This window comes from Saccopteryx bilineata, chromosome 6 (assembly GCF_036850765.1).
Source record: "Saccopteryx bilineata isolate mSacBil1 chromosome 6, mSacBil1_pri_phased_curated, whole genome shotgun sequence".
In the NCBI taxonomy this organism is placed as follows: domain Eukaryota; kingdom Metazoa; phylum Chordata; class Mammalia; order Chiroptera; family Emballonuridae; genus Saccopteryx; species Saccopteryx bilineata.
In genome coordinates, this window is record NC_089495.1 from 154,132,131 (window position 1) to 154,155,697 (window position 23,567).

Genomic DNA, 23,567 nt, shown 5'->3' on the forward strand with positions numbered 1-23,567 from the left:
CTATATTTATATATACATATATATATACAGGTATAATACAATTTTGGTGAACAAAGTTGAAGGTTTCCACATTGCAGACAGAGGCACTGAGTTAAAAGATTCTATTTTTTCCCCAAACATGCTTAATGAATTCAAGTTTCAGCTTTTTTTCTTCTTCAAAGTTTCCATCGTGCAGTCATTTAATCTCCACCCTTTATTACAGGAGTTGTTAATGCTCTATACACATTCATCGCAAGCTTGTATCCCACAAAAAACAAATGCATGTATGGAGAATGTAAAATGACACTTGAAAATCAAGATGAATAAAATATTGACGTCATTTATGCTTGTTGATACTGGATTAAATAGTCAAAGCAGCTAATATGCACTCCCCTTTTATTAAATGTACACAAATCAATTGCAGACAGAAAACTGAACATATTTTAAGAGCACACATATTTGATGGCTAAAAATCACACTATCAAAAGCAGTTTGTAACTGATGCCTGTGGTATTGCACTGGCTATGAGATAAAGAAAACTCACAGAAAGAAATCAGAAATTAGCTTTCGAAAGCATGTAGAATTGTTGACCTTGAGAGAGAAAGTTATTTTACAAACAGCAATGGCATTAATGGAAAAACTAGGTTTCAGATGTGTTAACAACCTGCACAAAATAAATTGGTTCTACTAGAAAATGTTCCCGTCCCATCCTGATTTCAGCTTGCATACAAATGGTAAGCAAATACACACATTATCACTGCCTTGTGAAAATAGAATTTTGCTTCCTAAAGCCAAACATTCTCATTAAGTAGGTCTGTGTGGAAAGGGAGCCATTGAGTTCATGGGGTTTGATAAAAGATTAAGTTTTCCCACAAGCAAAAACCATGCTACCATACCATGCAAAGATGTCTTACTAGAATGCTATTGTTTTTAGCGAAGAGATGCACTGTTGATCTAAGCTATATGCGACCGGTTTCCCTGGAGTTCTGGGTTTATTTATTTTTTGAGCTAAATATCAACCAGTAGATAAAGAAATGATCTTGACAGTCGGATGCATGACTTACACTGACTTGGTGCTGGGCTCACAGGGCCAGCGCTTGCACCTTTGGGAATTTGTCAACTTGAAAGACACAAGGCGGACGGCTGAGCACTTGGAGAAGCGGGCAGGGTCCACTGGCTGAGAGTCTACAAGAGGAGGATGTGCTCACTCCTTAAGTCTACGTGTTTCCTTTGGAATCTGTTTTGGGAAGGTCCCTTTCCTGAGGTCGGAGGTTACGTAAGGAAGGCTAGCTGGGGGCTTGGCGTGGCCCGGTGGCCTTCCTCTCATGGAGGACGAAAATAAATGCCTGATTCTGCTGGCCCACCCTTCTGTGTTTAAAGGCAGTGAGGTGCGAGGGTGGCAGGGTTTTTCCTCTCAAGATCAAAGGAGAGTTCGCTTTCTGCCACTGTGTTGAATGATCTCGCCTCCTGTCAACCTTGAATCTAAGAGCAATGCTTGCCAGAAAGCAAGCTAGACAGAAGGGCATCTTCTATCTCTCCTCTTTTTTCCACTCTACGAACAGGAGTCGGCGATCTGCTCACTCTCTCCTCACACCTGAGAGTATTTACTTGACTCTGTGACATTCCCAATACGTGGGTGTCAAGGAAGGAGTGAGAGAATGAGAGTCTTTTTTAAGGTCCGGTGACGGGTAATCTGTCTGGACATTATTAAAAGTAAAACCAGGAGGGAGATGGGAGACAATTCTCTTTTTTAAGGGTTTCCCCGAACCGGACTTCCTAACAAAGTTAAAGCCCAATTATCTTACTCTACCCTTGAATTTCTTTGAATAGGCAAGTAGTCAATGAATTCTACTCAATTAATTGCAAATTCTGAGAATCTTCACAGATGATGGTAACTGATAAGTTAAGGTCTGTTGGTACCTAGAGAAAAAGAGATAGTTTCTCCTCACCTGGGCCTTTCAGGTCCTAACTCAACTGGTCCAAAACCCGCTGGTGAAGGTCACATTCACCCATGCAATTCCAAAGACTTCTGAGGCCATGAGGGCACAAAGGGGAAGTTATTAAAAGACAGAAACAAGTGGAATCTTTATTAAATTCTCCAAAAGGTATAAATCTGTTGTTGTTAATTGCACTTGGAGCCTCTGTGGGTTGGTAATTAAAATTTTCAAAAATTTTTTTAAGTGTTAGGCCCCAAATCCTGAGTCTGACTAATCAAAACAGGAATCTTAGTACCTACTGGTATTCAAGTATTGGTGGTGAGAGGTTCAAAATTTAACAATTAGGTATGTTAAGCCTGAGAGTATTTTTGAAAATTTCAGGTTTGATGGGAGAAAACGGACTTCATTATTTTACCACACCTTGTAACAGGGCAGTGCAGTTTCCATGTACTTCCCTTGGGGTCCATACCAACTCCATCAAAGGCTCAACGACAAGGCTTCCTCTCTGGCTTCTACCTGTGGCTACAGAAGATGCCTTTTGTCCTTTGCACATCCTACATTTTGCATCTAATGTGACACTGTGTGGCATACATAGGGACTCATATTATATGTGAAATGACTTAACCACGTGCACATTCAGAGATCGAAGGAACATGTGTGTGACAAAGCAGTCTTTTTCTATATTAGAAGAGTCTTTAAAAAAAAACACCCCAAAATGAAAATAGAAAACCCCGTGAAATATTCACATGAAGTTACTCTGATTTGGGCTGGCATGGCTTCGCTGAAGAGGGTACACCAGGTAAATTCAGGGTGGCTTTTTTCTCGGGGTCTGGGAGTGTGAGAGTTTCTGGGGCAGACTTTTTCCGGGGCCGATCCCTGGGGATGGACAGGAACTCGGGCGCGTCCGTGGACAGAGGCGTGGAGGGAGCGCTAGAAGGGGCGCTGCGGACGGAGGACGGCAGCAGGGGAATGCTCGAGATAGAAATCGCAGGCGGGAAAACGCCGATTTTCTTGTTGGTGGCTTCCTGAGTGGCTCGTTCAAATTCTCGGACTTCGTCCATGGTCATGTCTTCGAAGGAAAAAAAAAAAAAAAAGGAGAGAAAAATAAGCAGTGATTCAGAAGAGATGCGGATGGATTCATCTCTATGCCTAATTTTAAATGACCTATAGGAACCCTGTGATAAAGGGGTCTTTCGGGATTATACACCAAATGATCACTGAAATGCTAAACCCTGAATTTTCCCATGGTATGGAGGCAAACCTCTGAAATAATATTCCTTGATGAATACCCATCTAAGACTTCCCAAAACATTCTTCAGAAAGTATTACACTTTATGTATTCTCATTAAAAAAATATCAGGAGAGAACAGAACCAGACCAGAGCAGTGTGTGTTGTGGGCACAACTACTATTAGACCTGGCCATCTTCTGTATAAAGGGAAGGTGATGAAAGCAATCAGTGGCCCCAATAGGATGCATACAAGGTGCAGCAAAATTAAGTTTACAGTGGTGAGTTCGTGAAACACAAAGTTTATTCTTGTAATATTATTTCTTAATTGTTATTTTCCATACAAACAATTGTACACCTATTTTTGCCCCACCTTGACACATAGGCCACATAATAACGGATGAGTGAACCAGAAGTACTTTTCAAAAAACAAAATCCTTAGGCAGACTTCCCAGAAAGAATTATCAAATTTTCTGAAAGGGAAAAGTTTTTACAAAGGAATTTATAAGATTATGGTTGTGTTGAATAAAATTTGGAGTAGAACAAAAAATATTGTAACTGTAAACTTACCACTTCTTAAAAAATACTAAGACTATTAAACAAGTTAAAAAAGAAATTGTTATTTTAAAAAGAGGTATTGCAAATAAAATGAAACTCAGAAAAATTTCAGTGAATCGGGGTCTGTTTCTGCTATAAATGGGTATCTTCTTGGAAAAATCAACTTGCTAAAAAAAAAAAAAAAGCTGCTGGATACAGTGCTCTACTCCCTATGTCCAGCAGAGGGCAGAAACCACCCAAAGTAGACAGAATTTTGATTTTACAGTCCCTTCCAGACTCTCATAGAAGTTCCCTTCCTTGACGGCATTGCAACCGCTCAGTTGAAAAGGAGACTATTTCCTTATTGCTGTGTTCATGGATGTTAATTTTGCATAATTTCAATCTAACTTGTACCTACTCGGGTGATTTAAATTTTATCAACCAGCATTGCAGTTTTTAGTTGTGCTGGACAGCAGCCTCTTGATTTCAACTGGTTTTCATTGTGATAAAGAGAGACAATGGGAAAATGGTCTCCAATGTGAAGGAATTCCACAGAATAAAGAAAATGTCATGAGCATTCAGAATAACCACTTTGTGTAACTTCTGCAGAGAAACAGGCATGTCTTTTGCTGAAGTCATAGGAATGCCTGCGAGTTGCAGCCAGGGACTACACGAGCTTTCCCATGGGGACACCCATTCTGGGTACCACCGTCTACCTGGTAAACTGACCTACTAACACTAGCAATCACAGTAAAACAAAAAGAAAACCGAGCAAAGAGCCTAGGTGGGAAGCTGTCACCCCTTTCCTCTGGTGTCCTTTTTCTTTTTTTAAAGATTTTATTTACTGATTTTAGAGAGAGGAGAGAGAAAGGGTTGGAGGAGGAGCAGGAAGCACCAAGTAGTAGTAGCTTCTCATATGACTGGGCAAGCCCTGGGTCTCGAACTGGCATCCTCAGCGCCCCAGGTCGATGCTCTATCCACTGAGCCACCACAGGTCAGGCTTCTCTGGCGTCCTTTAATGGTTCATTCTGATAGCTTTCAAAGAGCAGCTAAGGGGGGGCCTGGTGTCTAACATTCTTAAAAGAAAAGGTAATTGAAAGCGATGAAAATTCAAGGACAGTTTCCTTAAGGAGCACTGCTAACTTCAGAACAGGAAGAGAGGAAGAGGGAAGTCCTATCGATTTGGTCTGTGCAGAGAGAGGGTCAGCTGGGCTAAATCTTGTGAGAGATTTTCTGCAAATCTCATCACCACACATAGGATGGAGATGAAGAGTCACAGCCATTTTGACCCACAGGGCAGTCACATGCATCTGATAGCAGCCTTGCAGGGCACATCCAAAGGAATGCTCTGAAAACTTAACTGAAGATTTCCAAAGTGCAAACAGAAGGTCTTCACAATTCCAAAGCACCCATTTACAACAATTGCTACCTCTCAATCTTCTATAACTATATCATCAATTTCTTAAAAATCAAATATGCATTATTCTGGGGCATGAGAGCTCAAGCTGGCTCCCAAAGAGATCACAGCTCTGCCAAAGGGACATATAAATGACTCAGTGATTACATTTTTCTTTGTTATCTCTTTCTCCTCTTCATTAGCATGAATGACTGAGATATAACGATACTGAAAATCCTGGCATACTCCACAGAGTCAGCTCTCAGTTTCCAACATGCCAGGAACTACCCAAGGCTCCCTGGGGCTTATCTTAAGTCCCAAGCTAGATAGGGTACAGTTCCTGGTCTCCACACCCACACTGAGCTGCCAGAGTGTATGAATAGACTGCAGACCCACCTCAACGTTAACCTAGTAAAAAGGAACTGACTGGGTGGAAAAGCTATAGAGAGCCATAGAAAGCATTTTAAAGCAAATGTCAGGAAACTTAAAATACCAGGTGAGCTAGAACCCTCCCCTTGAATGAAGAACTATTACCTATGTTTGTACCAGTTTCCAGCATGATGTTCTAGTGTTCATATGACACCTGATCTTACCCCTCTGTTCTTTTATGGTGTAGGCCAGGCTGTTCACTCGTAGCACACAATGTTTCCACTCTCCGTGTTCCTGGTTTTACAACCGGGACAACCCGCCAGTCAAGCAGCTTTAAAGAACTAAAATGTCCGAGAGCAAGAGGGGACACTATCCAACTCAGACCTAGCTCAGTCTTTACCAACAGCTGCTGGGCACCAACAGTGTTGGTGAAAGTTTGAGAACTGAGCGTTCACAGTATTTCAAAGACCAGTTGATGTGTATGTTTGGTAAAAAAGGGTGGGCAACATGTTTTAAAAATTCTACATACACTTGTTTGGGCATGGCTCTCTATGTCATCCACAGTGGAGGAATGCTGATTGCAAACTTTTATGTTGGTTTGTTCATGCATGTTTTTCTCGTATTCGCGAACATCGTCCATTGTCATATCTGAAAGAAGGTCAAGACGTTGGCAACTTCCATTATTAAATGCAAACTTTCAGTGGGGAGACTTGAGGGAAAGATGGTAGTTTAGCAGAGGCCAAAGAAAGGTTTAAAAAGCAGGGGACTTACTAACTTTATGAAGAGTAAATCATAAAGTTAGCTAAACCAGCCAGAGGGGGAGTAAATATAAGGAAGTGAAGCCAAAATAAGTCTTAGAACAGAGAAGAGTGGAAATTATTTAGGGGTGACTATTGTCAAGTGAGCTAAGTGGGTAGAGTATTAGCACGTGGGCAGTGCCATAGCCCGGGATCTCCTAAAGCAGAATTAGAAGATCCCTTTGGGGACAGGCTCAGCTTTGTTTGGTTTAATACTTACCTTCTGTTTACCTTTCCAAATAGATTCTTTAAGTCAGTGCATTCGACAACAGAAAGGACACTTTCATTGCTATTCTAGAAGATAGACGTAGAGGCAGAGAAATAATGCTTACAGGCACAAGTGAGACCGGGTACAATGCTCACCCGGAGATGTGTTTTTGCAGAGTACACGGTGTCAGGGAGTGCAGGTCTACACTGAACTTCAAGTCTAGCCTAACAGCTGGAGGAGGGCTTACACCCACACTCGCCTATAAATAAAATGGCACATGACATTTTGATTTTTGGCCCGAGTCTGCAGTTTTTCAGTATTTCAGGATTATGATCTGTTAATCTAGGTTCTCGACAGGGGACAATTACGTGACATTTCTGATAGTCACAACTGAGATGCCACCCTTTCTCCAGCAAAGAATGATCTAGTCCTACTGTCAGTGGTGTTAAGGTTGGGAAACGCTACCCCCCAAATATAACTGATAAAGAAAACTTAAACATAGAACCCATCCATTTTTAGTATATGAAGGGCATAAAAATAACAGCTGGTCACATTTTAAATACTTCGCTACATTTTATCAACAATCTCCCCAAATGGGCATTCTCCTGTGGCTCTCGCAGCAGAATTTAGCTTCATGCCTCTTTACAATAAAGTTATGCTGAGCTGCAACCAGTTAGTCAACCACTCTGATCACAACTATCTTGGGGATTTTTTTCTTAGGTATTTCCTGCATCATAGTGGTTTTGGTGTCTTTTTATATCGATGCATGTGTGTTATGTGAGATTTAAAAAAAAGACTACTTATTCATTTTAGAAGTGGGGGGAAGAGAGAGAGAGAAGGTGGGAGGAGCAGGAAGCATCAACTCCCATATGTGCCTTGACCAGACAAGTCCAGGGTTTCGAACTGGCGACCTCAGTGTTCCAGGTTGATGCTTTATCCACTGCGTCACCACATGTCAGGCTCATGTGAGATTCTTTTTATTTCCAAAGGGGAGACTTGTCAAAAGTTGATGATTTAATTCAGTGTAGTCTGGGGCCATGATGGAGGGCGGGTCTATATCCAGACCTGGGCTGTGTTATTTAATGGACGATCTCCTCCCACACCCAGAACTGTCAATCAAGAATGCTGTCCATAGCAATGTAAGTATCAAGAATGCTAAGCAGCAGTCTGGCCAAGCAAAAAGCATGCTTTTCTTTTAGAAAATTGAGGTCAATGGAAGCAATAAAGATGCTGCTTTGTAGTTAGAACAAATGCACCTTAGTCAACAATAATAACACATTCTTTCAACACAATCATTTTAATATCAAGGGCTGGTTATCCAAATGTTTTAAATACCAATATACTTCAAATGAATGCTGAGGTCATTTTAAGCTAAAAGTTGAAAATTTAAAGAAATTTCTCTGTGCTGATTGATGTTCATGAGACATTTCCTTTCCTCCCCCTGACAAAGGCATTTCGGTTTCTTCTAATGAATTCCAACACAAATCATTACTTATCTTTAATTAGCTCAATGGTAAGAGAGGGGCTTACATTGTGTGACCCTGTGCTTTCAAATACATATCAATTTTATGGACAAGAAGGTTTTAATAACAAAGATACTCATTACTGCCTTATTCGTAATGGTGAGAAACTGATTTATGGACAAGAAGGTTTTAATAACAAAGATACTTATTACTGCCTTATTCATAATGGTGAGAAACTGACAACAACCCAGGGAGCTGACAGTACTTAGCAAACCAGCAAACTGTTTCAAATAATGTAGAAAAATATTTAACAGTATAGAGAAATGTCCTAGGTATACTGTTAAATACAAAATAGGAGGTAAAAAAGGATACATCTTATGTGAAATCACTGTGTCAGAAAAGCATTAAACACATTTAAAAGAGACAAAGTATCCATTTCAGATGTTAGCAGTGATTACTTCCATAATTTTCATTTTCTTATTTTCATCTATCTACAGTGTCCACATTTTCTATATCAAATATGCACTACTTGTGTAAGAAAGAAAAAAAGAACATTATTTAAAAGTCTAGGTCCTGGCTGGTTGGCTCAGCGGTAGAGCATCAGCCCAGGGTGTGAAAGTCCTGGGTTTGATTCCCAGCCAGGGCACACAGGAGACGTGCCCATCTCCTTCTCCACCCTTCCCCCTCTCCTTCCTCTCTTTCTCTCTCTTCCTCTCCTGCAGCCAAGGCTCCATTGGAGCAAAGTTGGCCTGGGCGCTGAGGACGGCTCCATGGCCTCCACCTCAGGTGCTAGAATGGCTCCAGTAGCAGCAGAGCAACGCCCCCAGAGGGGCCAAGCATCGCCCCCTGGTGGGCATGCTGGGTGGATCCCAGTAGGGCACATGTGGGAGTCTGTCTGCCTGCCCCCCCTTCTCACTTGGGGGGGGGGAATACCAGCAATCCAGAATCCCTCTTCATTAGAAGAGGGATACCAGCAATCCAAAATTGGTAAGAAGCTAGCATTCTAGAAATATTAGCTCTTTTTTAAAAAATTAAGAGTTAAGAAACAAAGTTTTAGAAAATTTTATCTGAAAGAAAATAAAGCAAAACAAAAAACACCTCCCCATCAGACCACATAATGATGGACATTTCTAGTGAAGTGGTTCTCAAGATGATATGATACTTTAGTCCCAGCTGATAGAGAAACAAAATATGTTTGCCTAAATCCTGAACTTCCCCATACACCATTTATGATTATGAAAATGATGTAAACATTTTCAGTATTCCTTAGTAATTTATGGGAAGCCTAATCAAGAAAAAAATGTACGTTCCCGTTCAGGTTATCTGGTAAAATGTATTATGTCTTGCTTCCCCAAAGTATATATATTACCTTGAAATCTACATACAAATCAATTTTCTAGTAAATTCAATTGCATGTGTCCAATGAGATTCTCTTCTCAGAGAGACAGTTCATCTTCATTACTGATTGATTTTCAATGTTCAGAGACATCTAACCATTTAGGTTACGCTCTCTTTGTTTCCAGCAAGCAAGTGCATATGTGCATCAGGGAAACTCTTAATTAAAAGAATCCTATGTCAATCGTTTTGCAAGTAAACGGAAAAAAAAAAAACCAACCAAACACCCCTTAATTTATAGATTCAGAAGCTCATAATTTACTTTTCTTAAATAAAGGTGCTTTAAACAAGTAATACTGCGCTAATAGCCGGATTTAAGAGAATATTGGAACACGGTATTTCTTCTAAGAAAGGTACACCTTATTATCTTTGACACGTGGTTGACAGAGGTTGACAGTGGCAGTGGGAGGTACTCTGAGGGTAAAAATGGCCCCCTCACTGCATTTCAGGGGAGCAAAGTTTCCCTTCTCTGTCCTCTTGTGGGGGGCTATTTCTTTCCTTTGCTTTCTCATCCTCCTTCAGGTGAGAGCACAGCTGATCCCACTGTCCAAGCCTAACATCTGAGGGTCAGACTGAGTGGAGGCTGAGCAGAACCTTCTCTTCTGCCAGATGGCTGAGCTGAGACCGGAACCTCCTCCTCTACCATCAGCTCGGCTTCACCAGAGACGCTCTGGACCCTGGGGTTTGTTCATTGATGAATCTGCCTTGATTTCCTGAACCATGAACTAAAGGCTCTCATTAAAGAGCAACTTTGTGAGTCTCGGTCCACTTCAACCACTTCCTACTTTTTAAAAAGTAAAATATGGGCTCTAATTATGATTTAATAAACCACTCAAGTAGTGCATGAATTATGTTTTATAGAAATAATTCACGTAGTATTGGATTACATAGAGAACAGCTCAACTCCTTTTAGCCTCCCCCACGAATCCTATTTCTTCTGGAAAGAGCCGCTGTTAAGAGTTTGAGGCACGGGTTGCCAGATTTTTTTGTTTGAATTCACATGTATGTTACTACACACACAGGCAAAATCTCATTTATTTCTACTCATGGAGTCATACTCCTGAATACTAAACTAAACTGTACTGCACATATTGTTCTGGCTTGCTTTTTCCACTAATGGAAAATGTACACATTTCCATATCAGTATAAAAGAACTACCTTATTCTTTTTAACTGTTATAAACAATATTCATAGTATGGCTCTATTATAATTTACTTGACCTAATTCTGCTAATGTACATTTACACTGAGACTAATTTTTAGCTTTTATAAGCAATAACTGAATAGCTCTGTACCTATATTCATGAGCACATGTGTAGTATGTATGTATTTATTTATTTATTTTACAGAGACAGAGAGTGAGTCAGAGGAGGGATAGACAGGGACAGACAGACAGAAACGGAGAGAGATGAGAAGCATCAATCATTAGTTTTTCATTGCGCGTTGCAACACCTTAGTTGTTCATTGATTGTTTTCTCATATGTGCCTTGACTGTGGGCCTTCAGCAGACCAAGTAACCCCTTGCTGGAGACAGCGACCTTGGGTTCAAGTTGGTGAGCTTTTGCTCAAACCAGATGAGCCCGAGCTCAAGCTGGTGACCTCGGGGTCTCAAACCTGGGTCCTCTGCATCCCAGTCCGATGCTCAATCCATTGCGCCACTGCCTGGTCAAGCCATGTGTAGTATTTCTTAAGAATAAATTTCTAGAAGTGGAATGACTGGGTCATAGGTTATTTGTATTCATCATTTTCATAAAAACTGTCAATTTGTTCTTCTACCCCTCAAAACTGAGTACTGTTGTTCTCCTAAATTTTTGCTATCAGATGGGCAAATGCCATATCTTTCTGTCCTTTCTGTGAGGTAGTTTCATCTGTATCTGTCAGAACCACCGTCTCCCTACATTTTTTTTTTTTTTGGAAGGGTAAGGATTTCAAAGACATTCATGAGGTTCCACTTCTTTCTAAATACTGTCAGACTGCGAAGCAAAGCCCTGCTTTCACGAAGCTGGTTGCCTATTTTTATCCACCAAGTCCTCTGCAATGTGTTGCTGTTACTTCTGTGATTAGTGTTCTAGTCATGCAGGAGACTCTCAAGGCTCATGAACAGAGACCAATCGAGGCTCTGGAAGAGGAGCTCATCTCCTCCTGATGGGAATGGTTACGCGTCCCCGGGAATGCGAACAGAATAACGCCTGTTTGGGGAAACAGTTATGTGACAGCAAAATGCTGAAACTCAGAAAAGATGCATCATGAAAATCCTTGGGCAAGAAAACATGACTGTCATCTACAACGTTCTTCCTTTCTTTATTATTCATTGACCCTTTAATTAAGCACTGGAGGCAGTCAGTCTAATTAGGAAGACATTTAGGGCTGCACTGCAGAATGGTGCACGTACTGTCTGTGCACATTACAAACACCAGCCCAGGAGGTGAACGCAGCTAAAATCTAGCCCCACGCCTGCAGCACCTGCTGCATCTGCCTAAAAGGGGCATCTTTTTTGGATTCCCACAAGGTCCTGAGGATATCTCCCATTCGTTAGTCTAACCCATTTCCACGGTCCTTCCTTGTAATCTATGCTGGTTTCCAGCCCATGCCGTCTGCCAGCTGTTCCCAAACTTTACTGAGCACCAGATACACTGAGAGGGCTTACAAGAACACAGATGGCTGGCCGATGCCCAGCGCTTTCAGTCCAGTAGGTCTGGGGTGGGGCCCAAAGATCCGAGTTTCTCACAAGGAACCAGGGGATGCTCAGGTTGCTGGTTGGGGCCTTTTTTTTGAGAACCAGGTCATAAGCTACAGGCAAGGGTTGTTGTTTTGTTTGTTTTTACTTTGGACCTTTTCCTTTTCTATGTTTACTAATGACAACCTCCCTGAGCCTGCAGAGACCAAAGAAAAAGAAGCAATTCCAGGTACGCAGCACTGAAGGGCTATCCTGGTAGGCACCTGGCTTCCCTAACAGCAACACACCCATTTATTTACCTGAAAGGCCCAGTCCCCAGCATTACCTTGAGTAAGGGGCTGAGAAGACAGTCTGTGGGCAGGGCTATTTCCATTCATTCAACTGGAGTGTCTGCATTGGGTAATGAAGGAGCCACTGTTTTGCTGGCAGGCAGAGCCGTGGGGGGGAGGACGCCAGCAGCAATTTACACGAAATGAATGGGGTGGTGCTCAGACCCCTGGCTGAATGAAAAGGCTGCTTGTTTTGGTCTGGACTGGGATTGTGTAGCCTGGGGGTGGAGACCTCCTCTGGGGAGTACCGGGCACCCTGTGATCTCCATCCGGGAAACCGCATGCCGCATGCCGCCTTTCTGCAGAGAAGGCTTTTTGTCAACAGACTCCTGCAGTCTGTCCCCGCCTAACCTAGGCAGAGTCAACAGGCATGTAAGAGTCAACAGGTAGGTGTTCTCCTCCAGAGCTCTCTAGGACCTAGGACCGGAGACCGCCAGTTTCCTTTGATGTGTTATGCTAGCTTCCGGCACTTGTAATAATAGTCTGAGATTTTTCCTTTTCTTTTTTTATGGACTAAGAATATTTAAGTCTCTTCCTTATCCCAGGCTTGGCTTACCCCGTCATCAATACCGTCCTCCACCCTCCAGCAGGTCACAGGCTAGAGAATCACCACAATGTTTTTCTCTTTTTACATCCTGTCTCTGCGTAAACCCTTTTTCCTGACTGACAGGCTTGCAGTGCTCTGCTCCCTTCTCTAGGACTCAGTATCCTCTCTGAGGCCGTGTTTTCTTAAAAGTCCGCACTGGCATTCGGGTACTAGAGAGAAGTCTACTGAAGTTCCCCGTGTCCTCTCAGTCCTCAAAGCAGCAGCTATCTGGCCCTTCAGGTCCTCTTCACTCGCCAACCTTCTAATCAGCTTGAGCCTGTTAGCCTCGGAACATCCTTTTGCTATTCCCTTAGTGTTGTTGGTAATGGAGCCATGAGTGTGGAGGAATCCAAGTTGGGACAGATATGTCCTTAACCTTTTTTGGGGGGGTCTGTGTTCCCTCTAAGGATCTGAGAAAAGCTCCCAGGGGAAAAAACAACCAGAAAGACTGGCTTCATGATCAGGGGAAGTAATCACAGGACACATTCCCCTCTCCCGCCTCACAAAAGACAACCGCAGATAGGCAGGTCTTAGGGAGACATCAGGACCACATGGTGTGCCAGTCAGTGCACCTCCCAACTCCAGCAGCACCCTGGGGGGGTGTAAAGAGAGAGGTGGCCTTTCAAAAGAATCTCTTCTGGGAAGAAGCATTTGTTCTTCAGAAAATGCAGATGGGGAAGAGTGCAAAAAATAGCCTGTGGCCTACAGAACCATGCTTGTACAAAACGTGGCTCAGAAACAGCTAGCAACTTCAGTAACAACCACTGTCTCTGCTGATGCAGCCCAACCTATCCCTTCACTTTACATTTGATACCTTCTGTTTAGAAGAGGAAGGGGACTGGCGGAACGGTGACAGAAAAGCACCAAAATACAATTGAGGTTACACAACAGAAGAGATTCAGTGTGAGTTAGGCCAAGGCCAAGGAGAAGGGTGTTACGTTATATCAGATCTAACCCAATTCACCAGTTGGGCGTGCTTGTTGCTATTTATAGTCAAGGACACTAGTCTCTGATGACTGATCCTGGGAATGTAGAGGATTCACGTGGGCAAAAGGATAGTGCTGAGGATCTGGGAAAAACGGTCCATCCGCCACAGGATGAGGCAAATGGTTTTCATTTACTAGAAATGGGAAGAATTTGTTTCACTCTTTCCAAATCATGTAAAAAAAAAAAAAAAAAGAAAGAAAAAGGCCAATACAAGAGCCTCAGAATTAAGGGGGTACCGCCTATGACTCTGCCCTTGAATTCTTGTAGAACCCTTGCTTTTGGTGAGGGAGTGTTTCAAGTGATCTCTGAATCAAAGGACGGCTTCCAGTTGGTATGATGCTTGAGACAGCTTTGATCTTGAAGTTTAGTATAAATTAGGATGAGGCTGAAACCCATCCAACAGAGAATTATGGAGTCCTGTATGCAAGTCAAGCATGCAAGCATCAAACACACTGAGGTCTTACTTAGTCAAAAGTGAAATACTGCAGTTATTTTAGACCAAGCTTCTACCATTACATTTTCCTTCATTATGTTCTGTAAACAGTGATATTTCCGATACAGGAGGCAGTAGCCCTGCCTTTGTTGTTGTCTTCCAGGTAGCGTCTGAAGCCAGATGGACTGAAATCCCAAGCCAATACGTTATGAACTTGTTCTACAAGTTATTTTGGGGAAGTTGACTTACCATACCACTCATCGACCCACGCAAAAGCCTGTCTGTGTCCAATCAGCAGAATATCTCGGACCACCTAAAACAGTAATAGACGCAGGTTGAAATAATACCATGTTTGATGAAAACTATTTGGAAAATAGATTGTTCCCAATTCTAGGAATCCTGGCAATCATCAATTTCTCCAGCCCTCTGTCCTTTTGTAATGACAATTATATTCGACACACACAGATACTGTACTTGTGTACCCTTAGCCCTTTCCACAGTGGGCATGTCCTTGGTGTAAATTAATGTCCACCTTACTGAAAGTTGGGCTGGAGGTGTGTATGACTGAGACAGCGACTTGGCAGTCACATGGCAATGATGGAATTACTATCCAGGCTTTTTCTTTTATATCACTTTGAGATTTTCCTCTTTGTTTATCTTTACCTAAAACAAGTTCAACTTTTCATAGGTAGAAGGGTGTATTCTCATGTGTGCCATGAAGCCATAAATGTTAGAGATCAAGGACTTTTCTGAGCAGCAAGTCACTTTAAATTAAAGATCACTTAATATTCTTCTCAGATATTATAAATTTTGTACAATATTGTAAATATGGCTAATTTTCTTTAAATAATTGAAGATGTGGGATATGTGATGAGTAAATATATTTATAGGCTTGACTATCATGTAATGGAAGGAGGAAAAAAGCAAGTGGAGTCAACCATTATGGAAAGAGGTAACATAAGAGACCTGAACCAGAACAGGACACAGGGCAATGACGAGCATGACTGGAGACAAACGGAATGAAACTGTTCTTGACGGTGGACAAAGGAAAATAATAAATATAGTCTGTGTGTGACACTGTTCAAGTGCTTTTATTTCATGGGATTCCTTTTTTTTTTTGCTCCTTCATAAAGATGCCTTTTTATGTTTCTTGGACACGAGCATTCATTCTCCTTCCAACGTTCCTTCCTTCCTGCCAGACAAACCCATCAGTTGTGAAAAACCACTCGTGGAACATTCAAGCACATTTCAATAAATGAAAGATTTTAATTTGGTGAGTGTGCAGACACAAGGGAAGCATTGATAATAGTGTTTACTGTTCCAGGACTCTGGCTATCTAGTGAGGCTTACGGGGAGACATGCTATGAAAAGCAGCAGCAATGTGGAGCCGTCCACACTTGAATGCGTCAAATCCATGGGACTCCAAAGCACAGCACTGAGGCATCCGTAAGTAAGTACACCCTGTTACACTCGGCACAACACAGCTGTTTGCTTGGAAATGAGAATTCAGTAATGTGCTAATGACTCACTTTTGAATGTCCCCGCCCCCCCTTAACTGTTAAAAGATTCTTAAAAAACAAAGGTGTTCAGAGATAGGCGCCCATGCAAATGCGAGCCTCAGACAGCCATCTGCAACTCCTGTGCCAAACAGGCACGTTTGGGGCATTGATAACACTTCATTACTGCTTGCAATTGGGCAGTGGGCATGCTTGTGACTGGAGTGTCATTTTTACAGGTGTTTTAAAGAAACAGTCTCAAAACTAGCCAAAATCTTCTGTGATTAAAGAGACACAATGAACCCTGTGGCAATCTACATATGCTTTGTGAGAGCAGGAAATAATAAAACGAACTGGGGTAGGGGCCCTAGTGAGAGATCATTTTGGGTTAAAAAAAGGGAAAGTTGCAGAAAGTCAAGGAAGGAACAGCCTGAGACAGACACAGAGCTGAAGCTGGAAATATTTACTCTGGGAGCCCTGACTGCCTTCCTGCTTAGTGACTGGGACACAGCAGGACAATAGGAGGTCCTGGAACTTGATTTCTACACACTTCTCTGTCTCAAATTTGTTCCAGGGTCTGCTATGATCATGAGCCCAAGTTCAGTCCATTCCTTGGACCTAAATTCAAGATTTACACATTTTATTATCAAGTGCCACCCTCTGTCATATTCAAATCTATCTAAAGTAACAAAAAAATCAGTATGTTAAGGTTAAATTCCAATTCTTCCAAAAGAATTTCAGAAAGCTATTTTTTAAAATCAGTTTTTAAGTGGAAAAATAAACAGAGACCCAGGCTATCTGGAATGCAGAGACGACTCAGGCAGCATTTATTTATATGGAAATGGAAGGAGTTACAAAGGGCAATGCACAACACTGTACACTGCATTGCCCACTTTTTTCCATGAGGACAGGGGTCATGTTAAAAACCCCTGACAGGCCCTGGCCGGTTGGCTCAGCGGTAGAGCATCAGCCTGGCGTGCGGGGGACCCAGGTTCGATTCCCGGCCAGGGCGCATAGGAGAAGCACCCATTTGCTTCTCCACCCCACCTCCTTCCCCTCTGTATCTCTCTTCCCTTCCCGCAGCCAGGGCTCCATTGGAGCAAGGATGGCCCGGGCGCTGGGGATGGCTCCTTGGCCTCTGCCCCAGGCGCTAGAGTGGCTCTGGTCACAGCAGAGCGACGCCCCGGAGGGCCAGAGCATCGCCCCCTGGTGGGCGTGCCGGGTGGATCCCGGTGGGGCGCATGCGGGAGTCTGTCTGACTGTCTCTCCCCGTTTCCAGCTTCAGAAAAATACAAAAAAAAACCCTGACAAATTTAAATCATTATCAAGTGAATTCCTACTACAAAATAAACATGTTTAGCCAAAGAGGGTATAGAATTGAAATCTGTGTTTTGAGATTAACATTCTTTGGTGACAGAATTATTATATGAGTGGAAATTCTGCAATGCGCCATCTAATGAGACTACTCAGATTTCTTTTCTGCCTCTTGGGGTGTCTTCTACCTTTGGGGTCTACCTTTGCAGGACCTTTTGAGTGAGCATTATCCTTGGGACTGCACACACAGATAAATCCTGTGCCTCTACCTGGAACCTAAGTACGCAAGTACCAAGTACAAGTACCCATGCCTGGAAATAGATCAGCCCAATGCCAAAGGGAGAAGTATGGTTTTTAAAAAATTTTGTATTTCAATTATAGCTTCCATTCAGCATTCATTGGTATTAGTTTCAGGTGTACAGCACAGTGGTTAAAAAACCATATATTATTGTTGGGCAGATGAAATATATTATGCTCACTTTGTTAAAGATGGCGCTGTCCACGTGGAAGCCCGTTGCCCAGGTGATTGCTTGGGATGGGCTTGATTATATTAATGTGTGTTGGGGGCGGGCTGTGGGCAGGCAGGATCCTTGTATCTTGGGGCTTGGTTTTAGGACTAAGCCTTTCCCACCCTTTTTAATGTGGGGTGGCGCAATCCCATCATGCCTCAGATAAGTGACTTTGTATTAGAGACTTCCCTATTTTGTATATTGGATTAAAGATTTTGATTTCTGCGCTATAAAGTGGGGCAGACCAGGAACTTGCTCTCTTGGTTCCTGAGATTAGCAATTAGAGTTGAAAGCAGAGAAAGGCCATGTGGAGGAGGCCAGGAGAAGAAGCCAAGATGGCGGAGTGCTGAAAGAGAAGTCAGTTAGTGCAGAGTTTGTGTGGAGAGAAGGAGATGGAGAACAAAGGAGAATGAGGGTAGTGAGGTAGAAACCTTTGATTCTAGGAAACTCGAATAAGTCAGTAGCTTTGTGAGCGCTGAATGAGTGGGTTTTGGAGCCCAGTGTGTGTTTTTACTTGCCCGCTGGGTGCAAGCTAGGATTAAAGATGATGGCCCACCAGTTCGTGGCTCTGTTGTTTTATTACCGTCTGTCCGAATCCAATGCGAACCTGCATGGGCCAGGCTGCTGTGATGGTGGCCATGCCTACTGCCTATAAAGTGTCCCCCGGTATCTCCAGTACCCACCTGGCACCATACACAGTTATTACAGTATTGCTGACTATATTCCCTGTGACTCTTTTATAACTATCAATTTGTACTTCTTTTCTTTTTTTTAGAGAGAACAGACAGACAAGAAGGGAGAGAGATGAGAAGCATCAACTCATAGTTGCATCACCTTAGTTGTTCACTGATTGCTTTCAATATGTGTCCTGATGGGGGGTGGTGGTGGTGGTGGTGAGATTCAGCACGAACCAGTAACGCCATGCTCAAGCCAGCAACCCTGGGCTTCAAGCCAGAGAGCTTTGGGCTCAAGCTGGCGATGTTGGAGTTTCAAACCTGGGTTCTCAGTGTCCCAGGTCAATGCTTTATCCACTGTGCCACCACCGGATCAGGCCAATTTGTATTTCTTAATCCCTTTCACCCAGTCCTCCAACCCCCAGCCCCTCGAGCAACCATCAGTCTGATCTTCTGGGTCTTCAAGTCTGTTTCTGTTTTGTTTGTTTATTTTGGTTTTTAGATTACACATATAAGTGAAATCATATGGAATTTATCTTTCTCTGTTGGGCTTATTTTACTTAGCATAATACCTTCAAGGTCTATCCATGCTGTTGCAAATGGGTAAGATTTTATTCCTTTTTTTTTTTGGAGAGTGAGGGGAAGGGAGGGGTGTGAAGGGAAAGGGAAAGGGAAAAGGAAAGTGGGAGGGAGAGAGGGAGAGGGAGAAAAGGAAATAGGGAGAGAAGGGGGGGAAGCATCAACTCATTGTTCCACTTAGTCATGTACCCATTGATTGCTTCTCATACATGCCCTGATAGGGACTCAGACCAGTGCCCCCGGGATTGAGCCAGTGATCTTGGTGCTCTGGGATGGTGCTTTATCCACTGTGCCACCAGGCAGGGCAGATTTCATTCATTTTTTTTATGGTTGACTAATATTCCATTGTTTATGTATACACCATAGCTTTTTTCATCCACTTGTCTACTGATGGGCACTTGGGCTGCTTCCATATGTTTCGAACACCCAACTTCCTGAACACACTCACTCAAGGACATGGAGGTCACAGAAGAGGAGATGACGTGTAAAACATCTATTAGTGGAAGAAAAGTAAACCTGCATGTAAAATGCATTTTCATGAAATCAGGGTTGTCTAGACACAAGGTCTTTACCTTGAGTTGGCTCAGCACCTGTGCCTCTGTAGTACGTCATTACTCCAGCTTACCATGAAGATAGCTGCATCATCTATAGCTCAGGAACTGCTGTTTGTTTACTTACCTTGTGTACAAACTGTTCCACTCTGGTCTGGAGCCCCCAGACCTCAAACTTCACGGTCACCAGCTTGTAGGAACACATGATGGGCTGATGACTGTCTCTCCAGCCTTCCCTTAACTGTCCCCGTCCTGTCTTCTCCGACTTGAAGTGTTTCGGGTCCTGGAAAAAATATACCAAAGAAATGGTAACTTAAAAGTTCAACTATCATTTGTATGAAATAAAGTGAAGTGAATAAGGGAAAAAAGCCATTCGCCAAAGGCCACACTGTATAATTCCATTTACATGAACTATCCAGACAGGCATATCTATGGAGAAAGAAAGGTTAGTGGCCTAAGGCTAGGGGATGGGGACTGTATAGGGAATGACTGCCATGGGAACCAAGTTTCTTTGGGAGTGATAAAATGTTTTAAAATTAGATTTAAGGGCCCTGGCCGGTTTGCTCAGTGGTAGAGCATCGGCCTGGCGTGCAGGAATCCCGGGTTCGATTCCTGGCCGGGGCACACAGGAGAAGCACCCATCTGCTTCTCCACCCCTTCCCCCTCTCCTTCCTCTCTGTCTCTCTCTTCCCCTCCCGCAGCCAAGGCTCCATTGGAGCAAAGTTGGCCCGGGCGCTGAGGATGGCTCTGTGGCCTCTGCCTCAGGTGCTAGAATGGCTCTGGTTGAGAGAGAACAACGCCCCAGATAGGCAGAACATCACCCCCTGGTGGGCATGCCGGGTGGATCCCGGTCGGGCGCATGCAAGAGTCTGTCTGACTGCCTCCCTGTTTCCAACTTCAGGAAAAAAAAAATTAGATTTAGGGCGATGGCTCAAAACTGTTTAAGTGTGCTAAAGATCACTGAACGAACACTAAATGAGTGAACTCTATAATTTGTAAATTATTTACCAATAAAATTGTGAAAAAGAAAGCAATGCAATAAAAAATGCCATATGCTACCACAGTAGGATTTTTCAGGGTGTGCATTGGCTCTGGGTTTGCTGACATTCCTGCATAAAGTAATGTTATAACAGTTGTTATCCTAAGCACGTGTTTACTGATTGTACACTGGGGATATGGTACAGAAGCAGGGGTTACATTATGCTCCTCCTTGATCTGATTTCTGTGTCCCGAAGGGTATAACAGAGCATCAGCTCTGTGTGGGGTCTGGAAGGTGTGGTCTGTGTGGCTCCCAGAACCTCCCTCCATGCAGAGAACATACTCTGGACGGTCTCTGTTCCCCAGCCTTCCTCCAAGGACCCTCCTCTTTTGCATCAGTTGTGGGAAAATGATGGGCCTGAGGGTAGAAAGGGACCAGAGTGGGACAGATAGATAATTAATGGAATACAAAGTTTAACAAAAGGGACTCTAGAAGTGGGGGAAGAAAAAGAGCATGCATTATAGGGACCCCAATGGAATAACCGCTTCTGCCAAGGGAGGGGCTGATGGTCTTGACTGTGGGGTAGTATTTCTGAATCTTTGGTACCAACTTTGCCATGCTATAGTTTTCTTACCTGAACCAACCCAGAAACTGCCACTGAAACTATATGCACAGGCCTGGAAAGATCATGATAAATTCATAACATGATACATGAAAAAGGTGTACGCATAGAGTCTGGCCCATAGCAAGCACTCCATTAACATAAACCAGGATTGCAAGTCCCAAGGCAGTCAACGAAGACTTTGAGTAATCCTGCAGTCCAGGGCAGAAGTGTCAATGCCCTTCCAAAACACCATGGAGTCTGCAGTAAAAGATTTGATGTTTAAGGCCATGGGAATAAGTCTTGCCTGCCCGGTGTTTCTATACCACATAGAAAAAGAAGGCCTGCCTGACCTGTGGTGGCGCAGTGGGATAAAGCGTCGACCTGGAACACTGAGATCGCCGGTTCGAAACCTTGGGCTGGCCTGGTCAAGGCACATATGGGAGTTGATGCTTCCTGCTCCTCCCCCTTCTCTCTCTGTCTCTCTCACTCCTCTCTCTCTAAAAAAAAAAGAAAATAAAAAAGAAAAAGAAAAAGAAAAAGAAGCCCTGGCTGGCTGGATAGCTTGGGTGGTTAGAGCATCCTCCTGAAGTGAAGAGGTTGCCAGTTCAATCCTCGCCCAGCGCACATACAGGAACAGATGTTCCTATCTCCCTCCTGCTCTCTCCTTTTCTCTCTCTAAAATCAATAAAATAAACATAAAAAAATATAGAAATAAAAAAAAGAAGAACAATAAATCAAGAGATGGATCAGCAGGGAGACAATGGGAGACAATCTCCAAAGATGGTGGCCATCCATCTTTCCCCTCACCACCGGAGGGCTGTGTGTGGCTATTTGCCCTCCCTCCCCTTGAATTGTGACTGGCCTTTGGCTTGCTTTCACCAATGCAATGTAGTGGAAGAGATGCTGTTTCAGTTCAGGTCACACAGATGTATGTTCCAGACTCCAGACTTCTTTTTTTTTTTTTTTTTTTGTACTTTTCCGAAGTTGGAAACGGGGAGGCAGTCAGACAGACTCCCGCATGCACCCGACCGGGATCCACCCGGCATGCGCACCAGGGGGCGACACTCTGCCCATCTGGGGCATCGCTCTGCTGCCACCAGAGCCATTTCAGTGCCTGAGGCAGAGGCCATGAAGCCATCCTCAGCGCCTGGGCCAATTTTGCTCCAATGGAGCCTCGGCTGCAGGAGGGGAAGAGAGAGACAGAGAGGAAGGAGAGGGGGAGGGGTGGAGAAGCAGATGGGCGCTTCTCCTGTGTGCCCTGGCCGGGAATTGAACCCGGGACTCCTGCACTCCAGGCCGACGCTCTACCACTGAGCCAACCGAACAGGGCCTGTTCCAGACTTCTTAAGGATAAAATAATCTTCTGCAATAGCCAACATGGACCACTGGTGGATTGCATTTCAAAAGCTACTAAGAACTGTGGGGCCTCACAGCAAATGTCAGTTCCAAATAAGACTGGACCGGTACTGCCCACTCAGTGAAAATGATGGAGATGCTTCAATCCGTGTGTGGTTCCTCATTGCACTACAAAATTATATTAGGATGTTGCAAAATAATGTATGAGGTACAGGCTAGATGGAAATGAGAAGGGCAGTGTATTTTTGAGATGCAGGATACAATTATTATTACTTTTTTGGTATTTTCCCAAAGTGAGAAGCGGGGAGGCAGTCAGACAGACTCTTGCATGCGCCCGACCGGGATCCTCTGCCCATCTGGGGTGTTGCTCCATTATGGCCAGAGCCATTCTAGCTTCTGAGGTGGAGGCCATGGAGCCATCCTCAATGCCTGGGGCCAACTTTGCTCCAATGGAGCCTTGGCTTCGGGAGAGGAAGAGAGACACAGAGAGAAATGAGAGGGGGAAGGGTGGAGAAGCAGATGGGTGCCTCTCCTGTGTGCCCTGGCCAGGAATTGAACCTGGGACTTCCACACTCTGGGCTGACACTCTACCTCTGAGCCAACAAGCCAGGGCCCAGGATACAATTTTTAAGATAAAAGTGATAATTCAGCCTGACCAGGCAGTGGCGCAGTGGATAGAGCATTGATCTGGGATGCGGAGGACCCAGGTTCGAGACCCCAAGGTCGCCAGCTTGAGCGTGGGCTCATCTGGCTTGAACAAAAAGCTCACCAGCTTAGACCCAAGGTCGCTGGCTTGAACAAGGGGTTACTCGGTCCGCTGAAGGCCCGCGGTCAAGGCACATATGAGAAAGCAATCAATGAACAACTAAGATGTTGCAACAAAAAACTGATGATTGATGCTTCTCATCTCTCTCCATTCCTGTCTGTCCCTATCTATCCCTCTCTCTGACTCTCTGTCCCTGAAAGAAAAAGAAAGTGATAATTCGGTTTTGTGTCCTTGATTTTTTTTATTTATTTTTTTGACAGAGACAGAGAGAGAGTCAGAGAGAGGGACAGATAGGGACAGACAGAAAGGGAGAGAAATGAGAAGCATTAATTCTTTGTTGCAGCACCTTAGTTGTTCATTGACTGCTTTCTCATATGTGCCTTGACCAGGGGGCTACAGCAGAGCAAGTGACCCCTTGCT

General features: G+C 43.6%; 1 protein-coding gene across 1 annotated transcript in view; it reads right to left on the reverse strand.

Moving 5' to 3' along the window:
• Nucleotides 1-358: 358 nt before the first annotated feature.
• Nucleotides 359-23,567, reverse strand: part of PITPNC1 (phosphatidylinositol transfer protein cytoplasmic 1) — a 279,779-nt gene continuing 256,570 nt past the window's right edge. Inside the window, exons 7-9 of the mRNA XM_066235085.1 lie at nt 19,570-19,725; nt 14,569-14,632; nt 359-2,985 (exon numbers count right to left, since the gene is read on the reverse strand). Coding sequence (XP_066091182.1) covers nt 2,669-2,985; nt 14,569-14,632; nt 19,570-19,725 — 537 coding nt within the window. The 3' untranslated portion in view covers nt 359-2,668. The remainder of the gene's footprint in view (nt 2,986-14,568; nt 14,633-19,569; nt 19,726-23,567) is intronic.